Raw genomic sequence first — 15,055 nt, 5'->3', positions numbered from 1 at the left:
AGGGACAGCCACAGAGGCCTTCCGCTGACCGTAGCTGATGGGCTGGCCATTGCTCCCGTCCGGGTCCGAGCACGGTTCCCACGTTTGAGCCTGGAAGAGGCTCCATCCGGCATATTGTGTTTTGGCTGCAGCTGGATCTTGGCTTGACTGTTGAGATCTGCCAAACACGAACATCCGCTTAGCGGTCATTTCTAAGAAAGGTCAAGGCTAGAGGCAGCATGTCGGGAGTTCGCGCATCAGGGTGGGAGGGGCCCCAGGGTGCAGCATGTGAGTGCCTGCTCCTACGTGGACTCCAGGGAGGGTGGCCTTCTGCCTGGCCCGGTGGCGCCGGCCCCAGCAGTGCCCGTGTCTCCCCTCAGCACAGGAGCCTCGCCAGGCCTCCCCACGATGTCCGCCACACTGTCCGTCTCAGGCAGGGCTGGGGTGACTGTCGACTCAGATGTGGCCTCAGGCCCAGAGAAGCACTGTCTGCCAGGATCTCCATGTTGGTCCCATCGGGGCTCCGAGCTCCAGGTCAGGAACCCGTGTGCAGAGCACAGCCCTGGGGCCTTCACAGTCTTGGAGGCGAGGGTGCAAGGTCTGGGGTGGGGCTGGGCCTAGGACGCAGCGAGTAGTGGAGGTCTGTGGCTCAGTTTGCCCTCTTTGGAGTCAGCAGCAGAAGGGACTCCCTCTGCAGGAGAGACAGGTGTGTCCTGAGCTCTGTTACTGCCACCCGCCGAGACAGCACCTGTGACTGTATTTTCTTCTAACTTCCAAATGGTCGTATAAAAAAACACGTGTTCATAAAAGCGTGTGAAACACACACACAGCTTGGTGAAGTGAGCAGTGTGGGGCCCACAGCCCAGTGAAGTAGACACTGTCAGGGCCCTGGCCGCCGCAGCGCACCCGGCTCGTCGTCCTCTTCCCTGGAGCGGAGCGCACTTCTTGACTTGGACACAGTTGGGTTGTGCTGTTTGAACTTCATAGAAATGAAATGACACTGTGTTTACTTGTGTGTGTGTGGCTGATGGGGGGGCGGGGATTCTGGTTCCTTTTTTTCCCATTATCCTGAGAGCCTTAAGGTATCTGGTTCTTGTATTCAGTGTGTTGGTGAGACTCAGCCCTGTCATCTAGCAGAAGTGTGTTCCTTTTCATTGCTGTATAGTATTCCATTGCATGACGGTCCTGTGCTCTGATTTTAATGCACTTTATTGTGGGGGATATTTGAGTTGCTTCCTTTCTGGGTAAGAACACCCACTTGGAAATAACTGTGGTGAACACTCGTGTGTGTGGGCGGGGGAGGAACGGCTCTGGGCATACCCAATGGATCTTAACGATGTGTGCTGTCCAAGTATAGAGATGATTCCAAAGTGGTTGGACTGTTTCTTTCTCCCGGCTGGGTGGAAGCAGAACACTGGTGGATTGCTGAGACTTGGTGCTCGGTCTTTTTAATTATGGACAGCCTGGCTGGCGTTTCGTGATGTCTAATTGCAGAGTAGCGTGTCTTATTGTATGATGGGCTCTTTTGTATGTGGGAGACCGTGGTGTTGGAGGGAGGCAGTTACACACACAAAAAGCCCAGATGCCCAGTGTTAGTTCCATGGGTGTGGCTGGTCATGGTGCGCACTCACGAAGGACGTAGGTGACGCCCTCCACTCCGCAGAGCTAGTCCCCACAGGGGTGCCCGTTCTGACTCCCACCGCCGCAGCTCCCTGCCTCCTGCCTGCCATGGGTTCCACGTGCGTGGTGTTGGGCAGTGTGCCTCTGTGCATGCGTCTGCTTACGTTCACTCAGCATCTGAGATTCACCCAGGCTTTTGCGTGGATCAGTGACTAACTCCTGATTGCTGCGTGGCGGCCTGTTGTGTGGGTGTGTGCAGTGTGTGTAGCCAGTCCCTACTCAGGAGCGTTTGCGTTTCCAGTGTGGGTGGCAGTCAGGATCCATTTCTCCCTTACCTTTCAGCATTATTTGCTGCATAGGCTTTTTTTTTTCCTAATTTGGTGCCTTTGTCAGAAATCAGCTGACCTACCGGTTTGGATCTGTTTCTGTTTGTCCTTATGCTATTGCCATTGCCACACTTCAGACAAGGTCTTGCTCTGGCATTCAGGCTGGAGTGCAGTAGCGCGATCTCAGCTCACTGTACCCTCGACCTCCCACGCTCAAGAAATCCTCCTGCCTCGGTCTCCTGAGTCGCTGGGACCACAAGCGAGCACCACCATGCCCGGCTGATTTTATTTGCTTAATTATTTTTTTTGGCAGAGATGGGGTTTCACTATGTTCCCCAGGCAGATCTTGATCTGGGCTCAAGTGAACCTCCCGTCTCAGCCTCCCAAACTGCAGGGATTACAGGTTGTGGGTGTGAGCCACGGTGCCCGGCCGCCACACTGTCCTGGCTACAGTTGGGTTTGTAATAAACCCTGAATCAAGGTGATGTGCATTTTCCAACTCCTCCTTTTAAAGATTCTCATGGCTGTTTATGTCCTTGGTGTTTCCGTATACATTTTACAATCAGCCTTTCCATTTCTACCAAAAAAGGCAGCCTGGAATTTCAATAGTGATTCCCTTGAAGGCGTTTTTGAAAAGCTTTTCTGAATGTCTTGAATACACGTGGGGAAGAATCGGCATCTTAACAGTCTCCAGTCTCCACGCGTTGACTGCCATGTATGACTCCAATCGGCATTTTAACAGTCTCCGGTGTCCACATGTTGACTGCCGTGTCTGACTCCAATTAGCATCTTAACCGTCTCCAGTCTCCACGCGTTGACTGCCCTGTGTGACTCCAGGCACTGAGTTCATCTTCAACTTCTCCCAACAATGGACCGGAGTCTTCTGTGCATGCATCTGACACGTTTTCCTTTAGATCTAGTCCTAGGTGTTCAATATGCTATTGAGGACTGCGTATTTTTATTTCATTTCTCACTTGTGTGTGGTGCTTTAATCCTGTGCCCTAAACTCCCGTCTTGGCCATGGCGTGTTTCTGTGGACTCGCGGGGTTTCCGTGTGCGTGCGTGGCTTTGCTTCCCCTTGGCACTCTGGGACTCGGCTTCTCACTGCACTGGCGAGGTGGGCTGGCACGTCCTTATCTTACTCCCCATCTCGGTAAACATGGGCTCAGTCTCTCCCAGTTCGGTGTGGCGTTTGCACTGGTGCACTTACAGGCGAAGAGCTTCCTCGTTTGCTGAGGGCTTTTCCTGAATCCGTGTTGAATGTGGTCAGCTGCCTTTGCTGCACCTAGTGAGAAACTCATGAGGTCGCTTCCTCACCGCATTACTGTGGCGAGTTACGCTGACTTTCATATGCCGAGACGACCTGGCATTTCCGGGTAAGTCCATGTGGCCATGGTACACTGGCCTTTTCTCTGCATGGCCGGATGATGGTACATTGGCCTTTTCTCTGCATGGCCGGATGAGATTTGCTCATACCGGGCTGAGGACCTCCTGTGTGTGAATGCTCATGAAGGACACTGGGCTCTGATGTTCATTGTCTTGTCATGTGATGTGTCTGTCATGGTTTGGTACTGCATTAAGTTGGCCTTCTGAAACAAGTTCTGCCGTAGTTTGTATAGGATTGACATTATTTGTTTCATGGAGATTTGATGGGTGAAGCCATCTATGCCTGCCATTTTCCTTTTGCTTAGGTTTTTCATTAAGAACTTGATTTTTTAAAATAGACATGAGGCCGGGCGTGGTGGCTCACACTTGTAATCCCAGCACTTTGGGAGGCCGAGGTGGATGGATCACTTGAGGTCAGGAGTTCGAGACCAACCTGGCCAACAATGGTGAAACCTCATCTCCATTAAAAATATAAAAATTAACTGGGCTTGGTGGCACGTGCCTGTAATCCCAGCTACTCTGGAGGCTGAGGCAGGAGAATCACTTGAACTCAGGAGGTGGAGGTTGCAGTGAGCTGAGATCACGCTACTGCAACAAAGTGAGGCTCTGTCTCAAAAAAAAAAAAAAAAAAAAAAGAGGGTTTTGGATTTTCTGTTTCTTTGTCTTTTTTTTTTTTTTTTTTTTTTTGAGACGGAGTCTCGCTCTGTCGCCGGGCTGGAGTGCAGTGGCCGGACCTCAGCTCACTGCAAGCTCCGCCTCCCGGGTTCCCGCCATTCTCCTGCCTCAGCCTCCCGAGTAGCTGGGACCACAGGCGCCCGCCACCTCACCCGGCTAGTTTTTTGTATTTTTAGTAGAGACGGGGTTTCACCGTATTAGCCAGGATGGTCTCGATCTCCTGACCTCGTGATCCGCCCGTCTCGGCCTCCCAAAGTGCTGGGATTACAGGCTTGAGCCACCGCGCCCGGCCTTTGTCATTTTTTTTAAAGATAGGTTTGTCGCAGAATTTCATCTAAGTTATCAAAACAATTTACATACATTGTTCACAGTATCCTCTGTATACTGTGCGGTGATGTTCATTTTCATTCCTGCTCTGGGCCATTTGTGTTTTCTTTTCCCCCGATCAGACTAGCTAAGAGTTGATCGTTTTTACAGATATTTTTCCCCAAAGAAACCTACTTTTGGATTCATTGATTTTTTTCTATTGTTTTCTTTTTCATTGACTTTTCCTCCTTTTAGTCTTATAAATTTCCTTTCTTCTACCTATTTTATGTTCCATTTGCTCTCCTTGTCTTAGGTTCATGTGGTAGAGGCTTAGATCATTGATGAAGAACATGAAAGAATAGGGTAGTGCAGTTAAAAACTTGGTCTACTTATGCCCGTTAGAGAAAACATTCTTAAGCACACATGGAGTCTTTTAGAAATTGACCATGTACTAGGACACGAAGCAAATGTAACTTGCAGAAGACAATGTATAAATATACGACACGTAGATAAATAATACAAATCACATTCGTTGGCCAGAGTGCAATTGAGGAGGAAATCAGTAACAAAAAGGCAATTAAACACATTTGATTGTTTTGTTTTTGTTTTGTAATAACTTGCACTTCCCTGATGCCTGAGGCCCAGCACCTTTTTGTGTGCTCTTGGCCATTTGGGTATCTTCTTTGGGAAGGGCCTACTTAATTCTTTTGCCTATTTAAAAAACTGGGTCTTAGAAGTCTCGTCGTTTTTTTGAGTCAGGATCTTTCTTGCACAGGCTGGAGGGCAGCGGTACGATCATAGCTCACTGCAGCCTCAAACTCCTCGGCTCAAGTGAGCCTCCCACCTCAGTCTCCTGGGTAGCTGGGACTATAGGCATGCATCACTATGCTCTGCTAATTAATTTTTTTTTTTTTTTTTGTAGAGACTGGGTCTTGCTGTGTTGCCCAGACTGATCTCAAAGTCCTGGTCTTAAGTGATTCACCTGCCTCCACCTCCCAGAGTGCCAGGATTCCAGGTGGCGTAAGCCCCCACACCCAGCCTGGTCTTGGAGTTCTTTCTAGGTCTAGGTGTGAGTCCTTTCTCAGATACGTGTTGTGAATAATTTCTGATTCTCTGGCTTGCTATTTTACTTGTTAGTGGTTATCTTTTGGAAAGCAAAGGTTTCTAATTTGATGAAATTTAATTTTTATTTATTTTTTCATTCTAGTTTTCTCATCAAATTGAGACTTTGGGGAAACTACACAGCAGCAAACCAGGACATATCCTCTTAAAAACAGCTCAAGCCAGCCAGGCGCAGTGGCTCATGCCTGGAATCCCAGCACTGTGGGAGGCCAAGATGGGTCTCACATGAGGTCAGGAGTTCGAGACCAGCCTGGCCAACATGGGGAAACTCCGTCTCTACTAAAAAAATACAAAACTTAGCCAGGCATGATGGCAGGCACCTGTAATCCTAGCTACTTAGGAAGCTGAGGCAGGAGAATCGCTTGAACCCAGGAGGCAGAGGTTGCAGTGCGCCAAGATCGCGCCATTGCACTCCAGCCCGGGGGGCAAGAGCAAGACTTCACCTTAAAAAAAAAAAAAAAAAAAACAGCTTGAGCCAAGCATGGGTGGCTCCTGCCTGGAATCCCAGCACTTTGAGGCAGGAGGATCACTTGAGGCCAGGAGTTCAAGACCAGCCTGGCCAACATCGCAAAATCCCATCTCTACTAGAAATACAAAAATTAATCAGGAGTGGTGGCAGCATCTGCCTATAATCCCGGCTACTCCGGAGGCTAAGACACAAGAATCACTTGAAGCTGGGAGATGGAGTTTGCAGTGAGCCAAAATCGTGCCACTGCTCTCCAACATGGATGGCAGAGCAAGACTCTGTGTCAAAAAAAAAAAAAAAAAAAAGCTTGAAAATTTAAAAATATCTCAATGATTATGAGAGGCAGTGATTTTTTTTTTTCTTCCCTAAGCTAGGTTTCGAGGTATCTCTAGGTTCAACTCCTCTGGGGCTGGATGTACATGAGGTTGGAGTCCAGGGTGCCTGAGACACGATGGCCCATGTGCTCCACCTCCTCACGTCTTCAACAGCTTTGCAGAGATGACCCTGTCGGGCTTTGGCTGCTGGTCACAACTCCAGGGGAAGGTCAGGCGTTTGTCCAGTCGCAGCTCTGGCCTTGCGTGGCTGTCCTGGGCTGAGGGCAGCTGCCCTGAGATCAGAGCGACCCCGCCTTGGCCAGCATCACCCCTTCCCACGGCCCCGCCACCACACAAGTGGGACCCTGGCCAGGGCACCACGGGCGCCGGGTACAGCGTGGGCCATCACAGCCTCCCCGGGCACTCTGCTAGAGGCCTGGGTGTACCTGGGCCCCATACTCCCACCCGTGGTGCCCTGGCCAGGTCTGACTCTGACCCCTGCTTCCTGGCTTCCCACAGCCGTGGGACCAGCCCCAGCCCCACATCCACACTCTTCATGCGGCCGTTTCCCCAGGACATGGCCTGGCCACTCCATTGTGCCAAAAGGGTGTGGCCCAAGGCACACCCAGACACACTGGGTCTGGGCTCCAAACCCTCCCCCGCAGCACCACGATCCCATCAGCAGCAGAGGGACTGACAGTTTCTCCCACTTTGTGAACAGGAAGCCCGAGCTCCAGCAGGCCAGGGTCATGGGGAGGGGTGGGGCTTTGCCACCCAGGTTGCGTGTCTGAGCTGGTGCATGCGGCCAGCCCTGGAGGTGGACATCTCAACTCTGCCACCCTAAGGGTCCGACACGGCTGCAACCCTGGACCAGGGTGCATGCCATGCCTTGCCCCAACGTGCAGCTGAAAGTCTTGTCCACGGATCCTCCAGGCTGAGAGCCCAGCCCTGCCCTGTCTGTCAGAACGCTCCCCAGGGCCTTTGCGTCTAAGCAGGGGATCTCTGTCCTGGCTCCAGCTGGCTCCGGGTTGACCCTGCATGCTGCCACCTTGACACCAAGCATCCTCAGCAGTCACATGCAGAGTGGGGGCGCCAGGAGGGCCAGTGCTCTGAGCCTGCCCACTGAGGGCCCCACTGAGCAGCAGTGGCAGCTGCCTGCCGTCCCCCGGGGCAGGCCAACCACAGACTCTCCAGGTCCTTGATGGGCTGCTAGGGGAGGGGAGGGGAGGGGAGGGGAGGGGAGGGGCGGGGGAAGGACAGGCAGGAATATGAAAGCAAGGGACAGATATGGGTGGAGACTTGCAGAGCAGAAAGCCCATCTCCGGGAGCAAGGCAGGGGCCGCCCGGTGCTTCCTCCTGCCACAGGAGTTGAGGGCACGCAGGACGCCCACCACCTACACACACAGCCCCATCAGTTCACCAACCCCCAAGCCACAGCACCGCACTGACGCAGGAGGAAGCCACCAAGGAAGGCAGCTCTGCTCGCCTCAACCCCAAGCATCCCCAGGTGAAGACATCAGATCCACGTCCAAGAGCAGAAACCAGGAGAGAGAAAGTAGGCATTGTCAGGAACAGAGCAGTCAGAATTTTAAGCTCTTTACATGACTGACTGCAATGTGTCCCAAGAAGTGCAGCAGTCAGGCGGCTGGAAGAGTCCAGGCTCCGTCCCCAGGCGCAGGGCTGCGGTGGCCCAGGCAGGACAGCCGGGAGATGGGGAGGGGACGCCGGAAGTGTCTGAGCCGCCAGTCTCAGGAGTGGGCGTGGTGCCGACAGTGTGAGCGGGCACTGGGTCCTGGCGCTGTGGGGCCACAACACCCAGGTGAAGCAATGAGCGTTTTGCCAGGACACGGCTGTCATCCGTGCAGTCACCCCCAGGGTGAGAGGGCGGTTTGCATCCCAGGCACCACAAACCATGCTCCCAAACACTCCTGGGCAGCAGCCTCTGCCTGAGACGCGCAACAGCAACCAGAGCTGCCTGATGCCTGGAAGCGGGGCCTCAGGTGGCCTGGGGTCCAGAGCGACTCATTCAGGCCAAAGGAAGTGTCAACCCCCAGCACTCGTGAGGCGGGAGGCCTGGCTGTGGGCCCTGGAGACGTCTTCCTGTTCGCACTGTGGCCCAGAGACCGGCCATGCCCTCTCCTGTGACTGGGGGCTCCCTGGGGATCAGGCCACGACCAATAGAAGGGGCCAGCCTGCTGGGGGCCACGAGGTGGCCCGGGGGCCAGGTTTGTGGTCAGCTCCTGGTGTTGCAGCTTCACTGCGGGGCTGCCTTCCTCTGCTCCAGCTCTGACAGCTGCTCCTCCCGGGCCCGTGCGTGCTGCGCTCCCACTCTGTGCGCCATCTCAGTGGCCGCGATGTCAATCTGGGCGTAGAGGGAGGCGCTGGCCCCTGAAAGAAGCCTGTGGTGAGCTGCAGCCTGCGCCCCCAAGCTGCCCAGCCCCGTGACCCTGCCCTCCACACCAGTCCCCCAGCCAGGCCCTCGGAAGTGCCTGAGTGGGGACACCCTCAGGGGATGTGGCCTGGCCGGGGATGGAGTTGGGGACGTTTGCCTCCTGGGGGGAGGCTGTAGGAAGAGCTCCCTGACTGAGGGCTGCTGGACTGGGCTGGTGGGGGGTAGGGCCTTGAGGCTGTGGTCCCAGTCCCCGACCGTCAGGGCCTCCACGAAGGGCAGGGACCCACCTCGGACCCCCTCGCTGGCCTCCTGGAGCTCCAGGCCCATGTAGTGCAGCTGCTTCCCGGAGGGGGGGCTGACGGGGATGTTCACGTAAGCAGGTGGCTCGCCGCATGGCCTCTCTGGCCCTGGGCTGTCCACAGCCACGGGTCCTGGGGATCCTGTGGGGGAAGCAGCTGTGAGGCCCCGGTGGGGGCGGCGAGCGGCACAGACCCCAAAGATGGTGCAGTAAAGAGCTGCCCACCCCTCCCAGCCCCTCCTCCCCGCGCCGCCTCTCCTGCGGAGGTTCCGGCTCCATTTTCCTGGACCATCCATCTTTGGCCCAGCGCTGCCCCATCCTGAGGCCACCCCCACACTGTCCACTCCTGGTCCAAGTACCCACAGAGCAGAAGGAAGCACTGCCCCCTCCACTGTGCCGCCTCTCCTGCAGGAATTGCTGACCCCCCATGAAGCCCCCAAGGCCCACTCTTCTGTCCCTGCGCCACTCACCCCGCACCTTCACGACTCTCTCCCCACCAACCACCGCTCCTTGGCTGTCCCGGCGCCTTCTCTGCCTCACCCGCCTGGGCCAGCACAGCCCTGCTTTGTCCTGGCCCCCAGCACCTGCCCCCCACTGTCCTCCTGGGTCGCCCCACCTGCTGCAGGTTCCAGGGACCCCTCCTCTCCTGCGCACAGGCCCACGCTCCCTCTGCTCCCCTCCAGGACACCCAGGTGCCCCACACCCTCTCTCCCCTCATAGGAGCTACTTCCTGTCCCCACCCCCTTCCTAATAGCTGATGGTGCCATCTGCAAACCCCATTGGTGCTGGGGAGGGCGGAGCAGGAGCGGGATAGGAGGGGACCCCACAGGCCTGGCTGGGTGGGACCTGAGGCAGGCTCCCACCTTAGGGGTCTGGATGCACACTGGCCTGACCCCTCTGCAGGCCTGAGGGCTCCGCACCGTGGGCACCGAGGTCCTACAGGAAGGACCCCATTCTCCAGTGCCTCCTCCCACTCCTGTCATCAGGACCTCATGGGGGATCGCACAGCCACGTGAAGCAGCGGAGGTGAGAGCAAGTCCCCCTCCCTCATTCCCTGAGCCAGTGACTGAGAGACACAGCCAAGCCCCATCTGGGATGACCTTCCTACCCCCAGCACACTCCTGAGCCAGTGACTGGAAGACACAGCCATGCCCCACGTGCTCCCTACCCCCAGCACACTCCAAGCCCTCAGAATTCTGCTGGGGGCTGGGATCCAGGGGGTGACAGCCCTACAGGTCGGCCTCCCTGAAACACCTGCCTGTCCACGGGAGGGGCCTGACTCAAGGCTGGGCCTCCCTGCCACAGGGATGCGTCCGCAGCAGACCCAGGTTCTCCTGTGGCCACCTGCTGCCTGGCACCTGCAGCAGACATCCACGCTGCCTGGCTCCTCTCATGCTTGTCCACGCCACTCCCTGCAGCAGGGCTGGGGTTGGGGAATTTCACTTGCTTGCTCCCAGTGGGGAGACTGAGGCCAGAGAGACCTGACTCGCTGATTCTGCAGGCAGCAGCCGGGACAGAGCAAGACAGAGCCCAGGTCGATGTGGGTTCGCTCACCTGATTCCATGAACTAAAGTAGCCAACACAGTTCTGCCCCAACCCTGCCAGGCCCCGAGGCCCTGGGGAGACCTCCGTCCTGCAAATGTGTGGTCCTAGAGGGCTGGTCTCCTCTCAGAATGCCAGGACCCCTTCAGCAAGATGAGCCACAGAGCACAGTGGCCAAGTTCTGGTGCCCAGGCAGGCACCTGGGCCAGCAGGGACAGGGGCACCAGGGCTAGCCGCCTGGAGGAGGGGACACGGCTGAGGAGCCGAGGCCAAGAAGGGGCGGTGGGAGAGGCAGGTGTGGTGAGGGCCTGGGGAGAGCTAGGGGAGAGCTTGGGGAGAGCTAGGGGAGAGCTTGGGGAGAGCTTGGGGAGAGCTAGGGGAGAGCTTGGGGAGAGCTAGGGGAGAGCTAGGGGAGAGCTAGGGGAGAGCTAGGGGAGAGCTAGGGGAGAGCTAGGGGAGAGCTAGGGGAGAGCTAGGGGAGAGCTAGGGGAGAGCTAGGGGAGAGCTAGGGGAGAGCTAGGGGAGAGCTAGGGGAGAGCTAGGGGAGCGCTGGGACCTGGAGTCTGGAAAGGGGGCATTGAAGTCAAGGGGTGGGGCCGGGGCTGGCCCACAGTGGGGCTGGACACCCCCCTGCGGCCTGGTACCTAGTTTTAAGATCGCATCCGTTCTTCCAAGGCTGTCCCCCAAGGGTGGGCAGTGAGGGGCAAGGGTGGAAGCAGGAAGGAGCGTGAGGCCTGACTGCAGGGAAAGGGGACAAAGGTTCCCAACACCACCTGGAGTCGCGCGGGGGCTGTAAGCAGCGCTGGGCCGGGGGCGTGTCCATAGCTGCATCTCCCCCACGGCCACTGGCTCCAGGGCCCTCAGAGCTCCTCCTCCCGTCCCCTCCTCGGGACTTGGATTTTCTTTGGCTTCTGTGAGCATGGCTTCCAGTACCTCAGACACTCTTTTGGTGAAGCAGCAACCGGGAATCGACTGGCACTTCTGCGCCCTCCTCCCGGACCCCGCCCTGGGCTGGCGGCCCAACACCACCACACGGGCCTGGCTCACCTCTGTCCCATAACAGACCCCGGACGCCCCTCCCGAGCCCTCGGCCTCTGTGGAAAAGGTTCACATCCTCTAGCAGATACTGGGCCTGTCCCCTCGACCCCCACACCTCTGTCCCAGGGCACCCGTGTCTGGGTAAAAGACATCTGAAGGGTATGGGTGGCCTTGGGGAGGCAACAGCAGGCTGCCCAGGTGGACCCTTGGGGCAGGGCTGGCCTCAGTACTCTGGACTGCAGGGATCAGTGTCCAGCCCAGGGCCAAGGCTGGCTGAAGGGGGCTTTCCCAAGCTGCCCCTGCCTGCCTGTGGCCCTGCCCCTATCCCCGGGTGTCCCCTCCAGGCCTGCCTGGGTCCCGCCCCCAACACTGGGTGTCCCCTCCAGTCTTGCTTGGACCCTGCCCCCAACACTGGGTGTCCCCTCCAGGTCTGCCTGGACCCTGCCCCCCGCTGTAGGTGCCACCTGCCTGGGAAGAAGAGATTGAGGAATCCAAGGTTCAGCCTGCAGTGGTTCCTACTCCACAGGGAAACTGAGGCACAGAACTGGCCCTGATGCCACCCGTCCACCCCAGGCCAACCGCCTCACCTCCAGCCTCTCTCAGCCTTGCCCAACCTTCAGCAGGGCTCTGTCCCTAGTGACTGCCAGGCTTCTCTAGGGAGACCCTGGGAACCGGCACCTTCCCACTGCCTCCCTGCCTGGCCCTCCCTCCCCACCTGGCCCCAAAACTGCACCTGCCAGGGCACCAATGCCCTGCCCCTCACTAAGTCGCTTACCACCAGCCCAGCCTCCACAGGTCCCCTCCGCTCTCTGAGGACACAGCCCTTCCTCCTGAGCTGGGGCTCCTGGACCCCAACCCTGACTGCCTTCCTGCCATGCCCCCTCCCAGAAACAGGTCCACACTCCGGGCCTGGGGACGCACGGACCCCAGTCTGTCTCTCCAAACCTTCAGTCCATCGTCCAGCTGCCCACTGGCCGCTCTCAGCAGGTGCTTCTGAGACAGACTACACTCGTCCAGGCCACACGGAGCCAGCAGCCTGCCCTCTACCCACTGCCCTGCTGTCCACACCTGGGATGGGACTCACCCCCACTGCCCACTGCCACCCAACACCCACTGCCAGCCAGCAACCACTGCCACCTATCACCCAACATCCACTGTTACCCAACACCCACTTTCACCCCATTGCCCACATTCCCGCTGGCTGTGGGCCCCCGCCATCCCCATCTAGCCAAACTCTGCCATCTGCGCCCACCCAGACTCCCACCTCCCTGTCCCGGAGCTCTGGGGGACCGGCTCCAGGTGCCTACCTGAATGTGCTGTCACGGGTCCCGGGGCTGAGGCGGCCACTCCCTAAACCAAAGAGAACCTGGTCAGTGCACCCTTTAGGCTTCCCCTCATCCTATGCCCAGGGCCCCTGAGAACAAGGACACTACCCCCAAGAGTGACACAGGCTGGGGGACCTGGGCCACCTACAGGGAGTCCAGCCCGCCATCCCTGATGCCTTCTCTCCAGGGCCCTTTGCCCCACAGCCCCCAGATCTCCAGGTCGCTCACCACCTTGACCACACAGCCTGGCGGTAGCCCCCATAACCACCCATGGGGGAGGTGGAGGCTTTGGCCTCTGGGGAGGGGGCGGTTCTGAGCCCCAAGGCCCAGTCCAGCCCCACTATTTTGCTACTACAGGTTTATTGGAGGAGGACCACGCCCATATGAGGTAGTATCTGGGCCTCAGAGCTGAGAGGCTCAGAGCTGAGAGGCTGCTCCAAGGGCTGCCATGATTTCCTTTCTCATCCTCCAGGGTGTGCGCCCTGCTCTCAGAAGCTGGCGGGGAGGGATCCGCAGGGGGGTGCCCCTGGAAAATGCCCCACTGGGAGGCCCCAGAGGAGATGAGCAAAGTTCCCGACACTGCAGGTCACCTCCTCCTGAGCCTCTGAAGTGGGCTGTGCCTAACAGGAGGTGCCCTGAGTCCCTGAAGGAGCCTGGGGTGGGGTCTGAAGGCCGCTTGCGGGAGGGACGGCGGCCCACGGCTGAGCATAGAGGCTTCCTGCCTTCCTCCAGCCCGGACAAGCGGAAGCGAGGCCAGCCCAAGAGAATGCCCCACACGGGCTCCGGCAGCCGGTGGCCAGAAAGAGGGCGCAGCACCCTCCTGTTCTGAGGGGCCTCGTGTGGGTGGGTGCTGGGAGGCTGGAAACTGAGGCTCAGAACCTATCTCTGGTCCAGGCCAGACTCAAGGGCAGACAGTCACAGGGCTGGGACCCCCAGATGAGGCCCCCTGAGCAAACTGGGCTGGTCTAGACTTTGAGAACCTTTGACAAAAGGCCGACACCCCCTGAGGTCATCACACACACAGGCCCCAAGGGGGCCCGTCCCCAGCTGCTCCCAGGGGGCCAGGCCGGCAGGTGCGGATGGTGCAGAGCCCAAACCAGCGAAGGTCCACCCTGTCCCCTGCCTGGCCAGGCCCAGGTGCTCCGGGGGCAGCAAGAAAACAGAACCAGTGTCTGACCCATCTGGTTGCCCCCGGCCTGAGGAGAAGCCTCCAGCCTGTTGGCCACCCACCTGGGAACTGGGTACCGAGGCTGGAGACCCTGGGCTGCTGTAGCAGGCAGTGGCCGGAACCTTCAGACACCCGGAGCGAGGCCACTCACAAGCATAGTGGGGAGCGGCAGATGGCCCGGCCGCACCCCCACAGGGAAAGGCTGTCCAGGGACCCAGCCCCGCCAGCAAGAGGCTCCACGACCCCACACCACCCCCAGGCCACCCTGGGGTGCCCCAGTCTGCTCTCGCCAGAGGGACCTTGCCCCCCCAGCCTTGGGCAGACGACGGTGGGAACACACAGGGCTGAGTGTGGATGACGGGGACTCTGCCGGGAGGGTCCGGGTTCCCAGCAGAGGAGCCACAGCCTCACTCGTCCTGCAACAAGACTGGCGCGGCCACCTCCGGAGGTGACAGCAGCGAGGGTGATGGTGATGGGCAGCTACTGAGTACCTGAAGAATGACCTCATCACACCCTCAGTGCAGCCCAGCGAGGCGAGGTCTGTCATCCCATTTACAAGAGGAAACTGAGGCTCAGAGACCAGGCACCGCTGCAGAAACCCCTCCAGGACTCCCCTGTCAGAGTCGGTCAGGGGCAGGCCAGGGGCAGGGTGGCAGGTCAGGGGCAGGGTGGCAGGTCAGGGGCAGGGTGGTAGGCCAGGGGCAGGGGGGCAGGCAGGCACCCCCACAGGATGTGCAGGGGTGACTGAGACAAGCCTGGAACTCGGTCCCATATCGGGGAGACAGGCAGGGCAGGGACCCCGGGCTCAGAGCCAGCCCCTCCTGGCCTGGGGTTGGAGGGTCCGCCCTCACCCAGACCTGAGGAGCCCCATGCCTGAGCCTGAGGGAGTACTGCAGACCCCACTGTGGTCTCCAGGACACACCCAGGAATGTGCCACATGTGCACACACACCACACATACCCCACACACCACACGTGCACATCCCAGCCCGAGGGCTGCCCAGAGCCGCCTCTCCACACACCACAGCGTTCAGGCCCAAGGCTGACAAGACGGATGAGGCCTCTCGCACTCTCTGAAACAAAGGCCAAGGAGGCCGGC

At 58.4% G+C, this 15,055-nt stretch overlaps 1 protein-coding gene and 1 long non-coding RNA gene across 25 annotated transcripts in view; one reads left to right on the top strand and one right to left on the bottom strand.

The window, feature by feature from the left end:
- The first annotated feature begins 5,214 nt into the window (after positions 1-5,214).
- LOC135970869 (uncharacterized) lies at positions 5,215-6,211 on the top strand. Its single transcript, XR_012434593.1, has 2 exons — positions 5,215-5,359; positions 5,500-6,211. It is a non-coding gene; the product is annotated as an uncharacterized lncRNA (long non-coding RNA).
- A 1,545-nt stretch (positions 6,212-7,756) lies between these two features.
- The window catches only part of DOK7 (docking protein 7), a 38,433-nt gene continuing 31,134 nt past the window's right edge, over positions 7,757-15,055 (bottom strand). For 23 of the 24 annotated variants that reach the window (XR_012434590.1, XR_012434591.1, XM_045392056.3 and 20 more), the window contains 3 exons: positions 12,772-12,814; positions 8,874-9,026; positions 7,757-8,582 (listed from right to left, as the gene is read on the bottom strand). Coding sequence is in view for 22 of the 24 variants with exons in the window: in XM_045392056.3 (XP_045247991.2) it covers positions 8,449-8,582; positions 8,874-9,026; positions 12,772-12,814 (330 nt within the window). In the remaining 2 variants the exon portion in view is untranslated. Of the gene's footprint in view, positions 8,583-8,873; positions 9,027-12,771; positions 12,815-14,890; positions 15,030-15,055 lie in introns of those variants that run through there. The other variant, XM_065544706.2, reaches the window with a different exon arrangement.

This window comes from Macaca fascicularis, chromosome 5 (genome assembly GCF_037993035.2).
Source record: "Macaca fascicularis isolate 582-1 chromosome 5, T2T-MFA8v1.1".
Classification (NCBI taxonomy): domain Eukaryota; kingdom Metazoa; phylum Chordata; class Mammalia; order Primates; family Cercopithecidae; genus Macaca; species Macaca fascicularis.
Note: the sequence above shows the minus strand (reverse complement) of the source record. Positions and strands in the feature narration are given on the sequence as shown.